Genomic DNA, 13,584 nt, shown 5'->3' on the forward strand with positions numbered 1-13,584 from the left:
TCTACTCTTTTCATGTCCTCTTTTACACATAATTAGACTTGAGCATTACATGATCACTTCTTCCAACTAGTGTATCATAAATGATTTTATCAGTATCCATGCTAGTATGAAACAATGTAAGATCTAGTAATAATGATGTATCAACGCCTCTCATCCTAGTGTGCTCCATTATGTGTTAGTGTTGGAAATTTTCCTATATGCACTCCCTATCATCAAAAGAATGCAAATTTCCCCCGTCTGTCTCTTCGTACTTGAAATCCCCCATTATCAGCACTATATCATCTCTGGTTGCCCAGTCCCTACATCTTTCAAGGAAATGTTTACTGTCTATATCATCAATCCATTTAGAAATTAAAAGATTGAGATAGGTTAACCCAGCATTGTTCTCTCTTTCAAGGTGGACAAACTCAAGTCTTTTAGACTTTCCTTGTCATTTAGCTCACGCATTTCTGGTACCATCTTTGTTGCTTTCTTTAGATCTGATCAGACATCAGAAGCATATTCTAGTTTTTGCCATGTGTAGGATATACATGGCTTGCTAAATGTTTTTTGATTTGTATACTTGAATGTTATCTTTTCTCCTTAGTGTGGGACTATGGTTCAGGTAGGAAGTGATTTTAGATCGAATATTTTTGACTAGTGTTTCTTTTATGAGCATATTTGTTCTGTGATTGTGCTCTCTTTCCAACACATCCATTGTACTGGCTTTTCTAGTGCAGTTGAGTGCCAGTCATATCAACCTGAGCATAATGCAACTTAATCTCAGCTCTAAAGGTATATATTCTTTGACTCGATTAACTTCTCTATTTTGTTTCAAAATTCATTGGGTGCCACTAAATGGTTACGAGTGTAGTTGATGTTATAGCAAATGAGAAGGTTGTTACAACATTCCTACATAACCAGTCAGGCTGGTATTTTCACTGACTTTTAATGAGAGAGGTAGCCCAGGAAGTTTGGACCAGTGGACTTTCAAATGACATTAGGAGAAACTCTCTACTCACCAAGAAAAGATTTCTGCTTTTGTAGCAAAGCAAATTTTTTGTAAGAGTGATTTGATATGTGATTCCTTCACAATACACTATACTTCAGTCCATGAGTGTGAAGAATAAATCTTAAGTGGCACATTTTTGGTAACAACTACAGTCTCCTATCTCTTTGTGTCTTAGTGTTAGGAAAATCTCCACAATTACGAAGAAAATAAACATAGAAACATCCTGAGAGTTAAAGATCATTTTGTCAGTACAGATTTTAACTAAAGTAACTCATAGGAAAGATACAATGCAGACAAAGTTGCATATTTCATGTTATAGTGTGATTTACTTAATTACAATAGAAACCATGAATTTGAATATATCTTTTTCAAAGGCATCAAAGTTTATATCATGCCATATAGATCAGCAACTCTGTGATTGTAAGAATGTTCTAATGAGTAAGATTTTGATGTAACACAACGTCATTTACACTCCTTTATAAATCCAAAGACTGATAAATTTTGAGCACTTTGTAATTGCTGTAATCATTTCAGTCATTGATGTCAAGCACAGCATGTTTTGTTTATACGGTGAGTTCCATCCAGGCTCTGCTTATCATTCATATTATTGCTAATGGATTTTATATCTCTTCCATATTTTGTTTTTTGTAGTAAGATATATAAATTCTCAGATCAAGGTAAGGCCTTTAAATAGATTATGGTAAGTTCAGCTTTTCCTGATTCCTTAAAGCATAATGGTTTGAGGAAATGATAACCTGTTTCTCAGTAATGCTCTTGTTTATCAGTTTTCATGTAGTAATGAATATGTGCAATGCTTAAAGTTCACAAGTGCTTATATTTGCATTTTTTGATAAAAGTTGCAGTTTATATTAACATACCATTAGTTCATGGTGATATACCTATATACCTTGAGTTTATGTGCAATTATAAGAGTTTTCAGTGCTTTCCTAATATTCTAAGACTCTTCTTAATGTGATGTTAGGCTCATTTTCAGCTTATTTGATAGAATTTTCAGAGCAATATACTAGGAGTGTGTATTCCCTGATGAGTGAGAGTGGCAGTGACTGATAGTTTTGTCTCAGGGTTCCGAGGAGAGGTTTGTGGAGGGTGATGGTCAATATTCTACCGAATATGAAAGTGGTACCGAGTCAAGGGAGGCCGTCAATGCAAGAATAGAGCCATATCCTGGAGACCTGAGTAAGGTGAGTCATTATCCTTTTGGGAATTTTAAAAAGTTTCCTTTGTTACAAAGGATTTTATGGAGCAGTAGGGAGAAGAGAATAAGAAGGTTTAGAAGGTGGAGAACAGTTAGCAAGGGAAGTGCAAAGCTTTGCTTCCATCAGGAGCAAAATTAGGAAGGAGGATCAAGAAGAGGAGCAGTATGTCAGTTATATTGTCACCATTAATTGAGTGACTAAAACTGATACACAGGAAACTTTGTGATGAACTGTAAGATATCAAGAAAAGTTAGGTCCCTGTGGGATTTTTTTTATTGTTCATTGGTTGATTTGTGCAGGCTTTAAGTTTGAAATATTTCCTTCTTGGCTCATTCATATGTCAGAGGCATATTTTTATGTGCTCTTAATTAACTGGTAATTGTAAGAGTCAGAGATACCCAGGACCAGTTCCATCAAGGAGTTTCCTGTACAGAAGGTGAGCAGTATAGGCTGAGAACTGATATAGCAGGAACCTTAAAATGTTTGAGGAACCCAGAAAAACATTGTTACTGTGCTAAATTAACACAGTTTAACAACTCATCAAACTCTGAATATTATTGCAACTTTTATGGTTCTTGTTATAGAATGTATTTTGTTTGCAGTGAACCAATATAAAGGTAAATTGGAAAAGCAAGGTAAGCAGAGGTTTTAGTGTAGCATTTATGTCGTTGTAGAGATGTACATGTCTTTATTGTACGTGTGTTGGTAATTTTGTACGAATGTTATGTTATGACCGGTACAGCAAACAGTGGTCATGTTTTAAACAAATTCAGTGGTGTGAGCTTATGACACATCATAACTGATTGTAGTGTAAGCTGATAAAGTATTGAAGCTATTTGTTTTGTGATCTTACACTTCATCATCACTATTTGGTGTGAGCTGAGGATACATCATAGTTTGCTATGGTGTAGAATTTTCACGTGTTATACTCTTGCTGTGTTGAATTTATTATGTTATAAATAATTGTGTTGTGAGCTAACAGCATATCATAGTTTACTATGGTAGAAGTCTATGATGCGCCATCATTTGCTATGATGTGAGCTTACAGCACATTATCATTCATTGTGCTGAAAACCAAAGTTACATCATAGTTTGCTGCACTATGACATTATGACTCATTATAGTTTAGTGTGAACTTTCATAAGTTTATCATTTTACGAGCCTATGTCTTGTCATAATTCACTTTAATGTAGATTTATTACACACCATAGCTTTATGTAGTGTAAACTTTAGATACATTATAGCTCATTATGGTGTGAATTTAAGATGTACCATTTTTTGTTATTGTGTAATCTTATGTAAGACCATATATTTTTTGTGAGCTTACAATTCACCATACTTTGCTGTGATGTGGCCTTATACCATAGTTACTGTGGTATGAACTTCAGCTACATCATAGTTGGCTGTGGTTTGAGGTTATAACACATGATAGTTTGCTGTGGAGTGAGCTTACACCTCATCTTAGTTTTTTGATATGAGCTTATGTCACATTATAATTGTGGTGTGAATTTATGGCTTATCATAGTTTGCTCTGTTGTGAGTTTCACAGATCATAGTTTATTGTGGTATGAGCTCATGACATTTTTATTTGCTGTGTATTTTTTATGTTAGAAAATTTCATCTTGCTCTGCTATATTCTCAGGCATTTATCCTGTGAATGTATTGTACTGCTTTGGAAATGCTGAAAAGTTATTCATGAAAAATACACAACAAGCCTTCCCAAGTTGTGTGTTCAGGCTTTTGAAGATTGTGGACGAGGTTAGATATAAAGTATCCATTTGAATGTGCAATGCGGTCTTGGGTTTTTCTCTTACTTCAATGTAATGACACAAACACTCACCTTAAGTATATATATATATATATATATATATATATATATATATATATATATATATATATATATATATATATATATATATTTATATTTGACATTTATAAAGTTGTAGATGTATGTACTGTGATAGAAATGAGATATAACACATTCATGCTTATATTTTTATATATCTGATTAGAATAATTACTGTAAACAAACAAATAATCATCCAAATCAACTCTTTATTCCATTTCCATCATCTTTCTTTCTTTTCTTTGTTATTCAATACTTCTTTCTATTCCTTCTTTTGTAGGCAAAAGAGGAGAAGCCAAAGGAATCTAAGGTGAATATTTCTGCTTACATTAATCCTGCTAGATTTTTCGTAACCTAGTTTCTATTGCCTTTCGCGTGTAAATCTATGATGTACATCATCTAAGGTTAACTTTTCAAAAGTTTAAACTCTTGACTGTAATGTCCATTTACCAGAGAGTAGATGATGATATATGTAGCCTTTATAGAATATTTCTTTTAATGGTGATTTCTCTTGTCTTGTTGGTTTTGGTAATAGAGTATTTAAAGTGTTTTGATCAGTCCAATATACCACACTAGTGCAATAGGTTAATTGTGTAGCATTTTTTCAATTTTTTTCAATTGTAACAGTAAAGATTAACGTATACCCCAAAGTGCTACAAAGAGTTCATTAATTTTGAATATGTTCTTTGTATTTTAAATCGACTTCCAGTTCGTAGCTGTTTTGATTTCAGTAGATCGTCTCAAAAGTTTCTGACAAAACTACTAATGCACTGTCATGTTTTGAATGCCATGTCTCTTCAGCGAGTTAAATTACATTTTAATGTCTACTGTGTAGTTTTAGTTAAACACATGTATCTGTACACCCATGTGTTGAGACTTGTATACCTGTAGTAATATTTGCGCTTCATACTAATGGTATTATTGTGATTTAACCGGTATTCTAAATGCTACGGATGAAGCAGATTTTCATAGTGTGATCAAGTTGTCCTTTTCCAAGTAGTATAAATTATCAGTTTATATATATGACTGGATTATTCCCCTTTTCCAAGTAGATGGTAAAACTCATTTTTAAGGGTTTTATCAAATATAGCACTTAATGCTAATTTTAATTATTTAATTGAATAAGTATTTTAAATGTAGATAATAGAACAAGTTTTAGCAGCAGAAACTGAGCGTCATTTTAGATGTAGAAAATAGTTCCAAACTTACCTGCATATCCGAATCATTGTATTAGATCTAGTCATTGATAGTGAACCTCCCTCGGCGGTATAATGACGTACTTCCGTTATGCTGGCTTTTATCTTTCATGTAGATAGTGATTTTGTTTACTCACTGAATCCCTTGATTAGTTGAATTTCTTTCCGCCCATTTTTACCTACTTCTTCAACATAAGTAATTTCTCCTTCCATTATGTTGATTTTTTCTCCGGCACTCCCACAAACTCGTAAAAGCCCAAGAGAAATGATTTAGTTTTCCCAGTAAATAACTAACATTTAATCACAATTTTAACCTGTTTTGGGAATGGATCATATAATTGTATTGACACCTCCGTACCTCCTCCGCTTCCCAGATCATTGATTTCGACATGAAGACTCGGGCGGAGCACGTGAAGGCTGAGAGTGATACCACTAAGGTGACTTTTAGTTCCTCCAGTGCATGGTTAACTCTGGCTATGGGCAGCACTAAAAGATTTAAACATACAAGTCGCTCCATATCAGACAAACCAATACCCCCCTCCCCCAACACACTCTTTTGAGGTTTCACTGCACTCGATTTTTTTTTATTTGGCCGCCACAGCACACACATCCCCTGAGCTTAGTCTTGCCTCTAGTGTTTCCCTAGTGTATTTATGCCTCTTCTTATCTCCCTCCTCTGTCACACTATAGTGCAGAGCCTTATGACTGTGCCTAAGACAGCTTGAGATACTACCACTACCACTGTCATGGTTTACAAAGATCAGGCTTATAAATGGAAAACCTTTTGATATAGATAACTAAAAGCCACAAAGATTTTAAAGGAATATGGGATCAAATGATAGACCCAGTGAGAGAAAGTGAATTAGCTAGTGAGATAGGAGAGTGCTAATGAGATAGAAAGTGAGTATGGAAGAGAGTAGAACACATACACATAGAAGTTGTAGTAGGAGCAAGAGAGACTGAAAAGAAGCAAAGGCAGAGGAAAGGTAGAAATAAAGAAGGAATGAAAGAAAAGGAACCTAGAATGAAATAGACAGAAGAAGGAGGGAGAGAGGCTTCATGAGAAAAGTGAGGAAAGTTTAGGAATAAGAAAATTGCCATTAAGTAATACAGTTCTCACCATATCCATCACTCCCTCTTATATTCCTTGGAACCACTGGCACCACTTATTTCTAGTAATACCAAGTATCAATAGTTATTTTAGTTTTTAGCACAGCACAGTAGTCAGTTAATAGTGGGCACAGGTTGTCGAGGCCCAGGTTCCGGGGAGTGTCAGGGGGCACAAGTTTGAGCTTTTCTGCCACCCATGGCTTTGTTGTGGCGACATTCTGTGTTGATGGCACTGTGGTATCATTCTAGGCACCTGCGGGGGGAGGGCGACCCACAGATGCCCTTGCAGCTAAAGAAAACAAAAAGATGAGTTTCGAAGCAAAGATGATGCAAATGACCAAAGATGTGCCCTCGGCGGTGGCCTCTGAGAAGGTGAACATCTGCATGCCTTTCCTGCATGCATATTGAATTGATTTGCTAAGGAAACAATTGAGTTGACTGAAAATTGTATATTGAAAAAAGGAATATTAGAATATAATAATGAAAGTAATAATAGTGATGATTATGATAAGAATAACAATACTACTATTACTACTACTACTACTACTACTACTAATGATAATAACAATAATAACAATGATAGTAATAATAATAATAGTATGTATAATGATTATTGATGGCACTTCACCAGACAAATTCTTTTTATATATTTTCCATCAAATCATAAGTTTTTTTAAATTTGTCATAGAATTCCTGTGTACCATATGTTATCACAGGATGAGGGTGTAAGGGAGGCACCACCACACGCCAAGTCTCAGGTGCATCTTGATGAAAGTTATTCTGAACAAAAGCCTGTAATTCAACCTGAGGGCCAGTCCCAAACTGTTGTAAAGACCCATGATACAGGTCAAATTCTGGCCCAGTTTGAGGCAAAAACCAATGTGGAGACTAAAGCTCACATTCAGGCTCAGATTAAAAATGATAAACGGTTAGATTTTGAAGCAAAACAGAGACAGGTTCAACAGGGCCAGCCAACCCATTCTCCCCAAGCAGAGGTGAATAGTGCTGTCAGTTTAACATCTTTTTGTATCTGTGGAAAATTAATAATTTTGGGGATTCTCAAGAACCAATGAATTTTTTCCTTCTTATGAACACTCAAAGCAAGACAATCTTTTTTTATTTACTTTGTACTTTAACTTTCTTTTAGGGCATGTTGAGTGACTTTCCATTGGGCCTCGACATAGCATGCTGTACCATTTGCTTCTTGCATGACCAGCACGAGAGCTGAACTTAATAGGTTTTGGGGCACCTGCCAAACGAACACCATTAATTTTCTAATTATCTCTCATGTGCGGCCATGCTCATCATCTTTAATTGCCATATGGCTCTCAAAGGGTTATGCTGGTATTTATTTTTTACTATCTTTCATGTTAACTGTTTTATAATCTTTAAATGCCTTCTGGTTTTTAGACGGTTATTACTAAAGAACTGTCTACATTTTTACTCTATGAGTGTCATGGCAAGTGCTGTGGTTCATCTGATCAGAAGTGCTCCAGCATGAGTCTTGGACATTCTGTTGGAAATACAAACTAGCTTGGAATATTATCATTGCATTTTTTTCTCTTGATATTGTCATGACAGTACAAAATGTCAGGAAAAACTGATATTGCTTTATGAGCTTTGTGATACTATGACTTAACTCTTTTAATTTTCATATAATTTTATTAGTGTATCAGGGTTGTAGAGTGTCTGAAGACTACCTCCTTTCTTGAGGGTTAATAATCATTTTGAATATTTTATGTGTCCCTGTTAGTGAATTTTCTGGCACAAGATAATCAGTGTCATATAGATACATGAATAGATGAGTAAAAGCATCAAAACAAATTTGGACTTTTTGTCCATCTATCTGTCTATCCATCTATTTTATCTATCTGTCTGTTATATATCAGGCAAAAAAAAAAAAATCATGCTCCTTCTCTCTTTCTTTCCAATGAGGTAAAGAAGAGCATGGTAAGGAGCTTTGTTAGTGATACTAGAGTAAGCAAAATGTTTGGATCAGACTCTGATCAAATGAAGATGCAAAAAAGACTGACATCATATGCAAATAGGCAGAAGTGAACCTCATGGAATTTAATGAAGAAGAATTTTATATGATAACTTACGGGACAAGGAAGGATTCATTAGTGGTACTGTATAAAGGCCCAACAGGGAAAATGACTGAAAGTGGAATGAATGTAATAGATTTGGACGCCATTGTAAATGAAGAACTAGATTTCAGGTAGCAATCAAGTGATGAGTGGTATGATTTTGAGAACTATCACTATAAGAGAGGGAATATATTGATGAGATTGTTTATTATATTCATAAGAACTTTAAAGAATACTGTTGTCCTGTATAGTCACCAATGAATGAAATAGAAATAAAAATATTACAGATACACTTTATGAGCAAAATCAAGAGGATGGGGCGTGTTAACCTGCATAAAAGGCTGAAAGAACTACAACTCTGTAATCTGGACAGAAGAGAGAAACATATGATAATGTATGCATGGCAACAAATTGAATGTATAAGAGAAGATGTGTTAGACCTGGAAGGTACAGAGTTAATAAGCCTTCAAGAATTCAATGAAATGTACTGAAAATAAGTCAGACAAAAATATTTGACAGCCTGTCTTGGAAGCCAGAACAATTGTTCAGTGTACTGCCTGGAGAGATAAGAAATATGCATGGAACCTCTACAGAAGCATCCAAAAGAATACTTGGTATGTGGTTGAAATCAACCCTAGATGAATTAAGAATTGATGTTTATGTAATGCAGGTAGCAGCTGAGAAGAATAGTTTTATACACCAAGCAAGATGTGAAATGAGCACTTTGAGCTAGTTCTGCCATTTTGGCTGAATTTTGTTGTATAAAAGAAGTGGCATGTTGTCAGTGGACTGAATCAGGGCTCATGAAGCAGCTAGGGTAAACCACGGAAAGGTCTGCAGGGCTGGGTGTGGAGAGGGAGCTGTGGTTTCAGTGCATTACATGTGACAGCTAGAGAATAGATGTGTGATTGAGGCTATTTCTTCATCTGTTCTTGGCACAACCTTGTTAATGCACAAATATAGACCAAATTGGAGGTGGAAGGATGGAGTGAAAAAGATTTTGAATGATCGGGGCCTGAACATACAGGAGTGTGAGAGGCGTGCAAGGAATAAAGTGATTTGGAATTGGTATACCGGGGTTGACATGCTGTCAATGGACTGAGCCAGGACATGTGAAACGTCTGGGGTAAACCATGGAAAGGTTTGTGGGGGCTGGATGTGAATAGGGAACTGTGGTTTTGTGCATTACACATGATAGCTAGAAACTGAATGGAAACGAATGTGGCCTTTTTTTTCTGTTTTTCCTGGCACTACCTCGCTGCAGCGGTGGGGTAGCCATGCTGTTTCCTGTGGGGCGGGGTAGTGACAGAAGTGGATGAAGGCAAGCAAATATGCATATGTTCATGTGTTAATATGTATATGTCTGTGTATGTGTATGTATATGTATGTATATGTGTATATGTTGATATGTATATTTATGTATATGTGAATATATGGACATTTATGTACATATATGTGCATATGAGTGGATGGGCCATTCTTCATCTGTTTCCTGGTGCTGCCCCACTGATGCAGGAAACAGCAATTAAGTAAATAGATAAATAAATAGATATATAAATCCTCCCTTCCCATTTTTAATTTTCCAAAGGAAGGAACAGAGAAAGGGGCCAAGTGAAGATATTCCCTCTATGGCTCAGTCCTCTGTTCTTAATGCTACCTTGCTAATGCGGGAAAAGGCATGTACACATGTACATATCCGTACTTGCTGCCTTCATCCATTCCTGTCGCCATCCCACCACATATGAAATGGCACCTCCTCCCCCTGTGTGTGCGTGAGGTAGCACTAGGAAAAGACAACAAAGGCCACATTCATTCACACTCAGTCTCCAGCTGTCATATGTAATGCACCAAAACCACAGCTCCCTTTCCACATCCAGGCCCCACAAAACTTTCCATGGCTTACCCCAAACGCTCCACATGCCCTGGTTCAATCCATTGACAGCACGTTGACCCCTGTATACCACATCGTTCCAATTCACTCTATTCCTTGCACTCCTTTCACCCTCCTGTATGTTCATGCCCCAGTCGCTCAGAATCTTTTTCACTCCATCATTTCACCTTCAATTTGCTCTCCTACTTCTCCTTGTTCCCTCCACCTTTGACTTGTATATCCACTTTGTCAATCTTTCCTCACTCATTCTCTCCATGTGACCAAATGATTTCAATACACCCTCTTCTGCTCTCTCAACTACACTCTTTTTATTACCAAACATCTCTTTTGTGCTTGGTCTCTGTTTCCTGCATTAGTTAAGGAGTGCCAGAGACCTAAATACATTCCATTCTTCACATACCTATGTAGCTTCATTTACCCCTTCCTTTTACCATTCTACATTCAGCAACTTTTCAAACAATCTTTCCCAAACACACTCACTTTCATAACCTTCTTTCCACCAATGTCATTTCCTCTTTTCCCTGAGTATCTACAAAAGTTCACCCTTTCCTCTGCCAAGAAATAATCATCTTACCACCTGCTTATCTTAGGAAAATCACATCCAAGAATCTTTGTTACACACTTATCAATTAATACATATTCAAATGATGCTTGCATACAATCTCTACTTCTCATACATGTATACTTACATATATTCCTCTTTTTTTAACCAGTTATTCCCAATCACCAGCCCTTTTCCAGCACACATCTTTGCAAGTTGTTCATTATTTTCATTCACACCCCTGGGTACTTCATGCATGCCCCCTAATTATGTCCTCAATTGTCACAATACCTACTATCACATTCAAATCACCCATGACTTTTACATCAAAGCTGATGACATACTCACTCAGCTTTTCCTTAAACATTTGCCTCTCGTCCATAGTCCTATTATTTCCAAGTGCATAAGCACTAGTAATCATCCACCTTCCATAATACATTTTTATTTTTACCCACATCAGTCAGAGTTTCACTTCCTCAAACTCTTTCATGCATTTCCACAACTCCTTTAGCAGAAGTGCTACCCCTTTCCATAGCTCTCACCTTTACACTGACTTCTGGCTGTACCCCCAAAACAATTGCAAAACTATTCTTCCTCTTTCCCATTCATCTCTGTTTCTCACAGAGCAAGAATATCCAAGTTCTTCTCAAACATACTACCTATCTCTTCCTTTTTCTCATCTTGGTTACATCCACATATGTTCAGGTAGCACTGCCTCAGCCTCTGAAAAGGATGAGCGCTCCTCGCTTGGTTCCTTCTGTTCCAACTTTTGAAAATTAAAATACAAAGAAGGGGTCTCCAGCCCCCACTCCTACTACTTTAGTTTCCTTCTACAACACATTGGGAATATGTGGAAAGTATTCTTTCTCTCCTTTTCCTGAAGTATGTTGTCTCTTTGGGTTGGGGTGCCTGGGAGATGAGTCACTTGTTGTTTGCTGATGATGTGGAGCAAGTGGCTGATTTGAATAAAAAACTAGAGAAGTTGACGCCTGACTTTAGGAGAGTATGTGAAAATAGAAAGTTGAGAGTAAATGTGAATAAAAGCAAGGTTATTAGCTTTATCAGTGTAAAGAGACAGGTTAGTGTGAATGGAGACAACTTGAAGGAAGTGAAGTGTTCTAGATACCTGGGAAGGGACATGGTAGCAGATGGAACCATGGGAGCTAAAGGTGAGTTATAGGGTTGGCAAAGGTCCTTGGAGCTTTGAGGAATGTGTAGAAAGTCACAGCCTGAGAGGGTGAAGATAGGTGTGTTTGGAGGTATATTAGTTCCAACAGTGTTACTGTATAGATGCAAGGCATGGGTAGTAGATGAAAGTGTATGTAAGAGGATTAATGTTATGGAAATTAAATGTTTGAGGACATTATGTTATGTTAGGAGGGATGATCAAGTAATGAATTTTAGGGTTAGAGTGAGGTATTGTGATTAGAAGGGATTGGTTGAGAGAGCTGAAGAGAGTGAGCTGATATGGATGGGACATATTGAGAGAATGAGTGAGGAGAGGTTGACAAAAGAGGATGTATTTATCAGAAGTGGAAGGGACAAGAAGGGGAAAACCAATTTGGAGATGGAAGAATAGAATGAAAAATATTTTGAATGTTTAGGGGCCTGAACAAGCCAGGATGTATGAGGCAGCTAAGTTTGTGGAGCCTTGTTGTGGATGTGTTTTTGTTTTCTTTAAACATTGGTGCAAATCACTGCATTTTTTTTTATATATGATTTAAATTAATGAGTAGCTTAGATTACCTAAAAGAGGAATCTGCTGATATTGATAATGAGTGGTCTTAGATGAATCAGTGGAGCCTTTAATTGACTTGACTCTACTATAGTCTCAGCCCAGGGCTTTCTATATCACAAAGAAAATTATAGTATTACAAGTGCTGAGTGAGGTAAGCTTTGTTGTGATGTGCCTCACTATGTGAGTATGTGGGACAAAATTCTTATTTAAAATGCAGAATTGCAAGCATGGCTAGCCATGGAATTGTTACTCCTGTTTTGTCTAATGAAAATTGATTATCTGACGTGGAATTCAACCATTCCTTCTTAATGATTCGAGAGTATATTAGAGTAAATTATGTACTCTGGATTTTCATTCTGTAATTGATCATGATGCTAAACACGCTAAACACATATTTTCCTTTACTAACATATATTTTTCGTGATCAATAGAAAAAATATCATGATATCTATGACAGTGGTTTTCTTCTTTGCTTTTATGGTTAGAAACATTTAAAGCATGAAAAATGTTTTATTCGACTTTTTAACTCTTAGCAGCATCCTTGGCTAAGTGACTCATTGTCCATCATAACCAGGAAATCATTTTTTTGGTTGGTATTATGAACTCCACCCATTAAGGCACTCTTATGAAGACAGATTAATGTTTGAATTGCATATTTTCTATTTATGATCAAACTTGCTCTTTGCTAATTTTAACTCTTCTTTAATCTGAAAATTTCATTATTGTTGGTTTTGCTGGAAATAAGCTCTTTGTATCATGTGTTCAGAGCGGGAATAATCCCTTTCTACTGTGTGTTCAGGGCGGTTCTTCATCGCCTACCCTGAACCGGCCAGCTGAACAGGTAAATAGACAGAGATCCTTCGAGGAAAAAATGAAACAGGTGACAGGAATTCTAAAACTACCACCGCTACCTGCATCCCTACCCACCTCCTTGCCCATCAAGGTGATTTTTTTTTTTCTGTAGAAT

The 13,584-nt window shown here is 36.4% G+C and overlaps 1 protein-coding gene across 2 annotated transcripts in view; it reads left to right on the forward strand.

Annotated features, from left to right (window-relative positions):
* Nucleotides 1-13,584, forward strand: part of unc-13 — an 820,923-nt gene that overhangs the window by 364,989 nt on the left and 442,350 nt on the right. Inside the window, exons 17-20 of one of the 2 annotated variants that reach the window (XM_071690929.1) lie at nucleotides 2,074-2,193; nucleotides 4,335-4,364; nucleotides 5,625-5,687; nucleotides 13,417-13,560. In XM_071690929.1, coding sequence (XP_071547030.1) covers nucleotides 2,074-2,193; nucleotides 4,335-4,364; nucleotides 5,625-5,687; nucleotides 13,417-13,560 — 357 coding nt within the window. The remainder of the gene's footprint in view (nucleotides 1-2,073; nucleotides 2,194-4,334; nucleotides 4,365-5,624; nucleotides 5,688-13,416; nucleotides 13,561-13,584) is intronic. The other variant, XM_071690930.1, reaches the window with a different exon arrangement.

This window comes from Panulirus ornatus, chromosome 49 (genome assembly GCF_036320965.1).
Source record: "Panulirus ornatus isolate Po-2019 chromosome 49, ASM3632096v1, whole genome shotgun sequence".
NCBI lineage: Eukaryota > Metazoa > Arthropoda > Malacostraca > Decapoda > Palinuridae > Panulirus > Panulirus ornatus.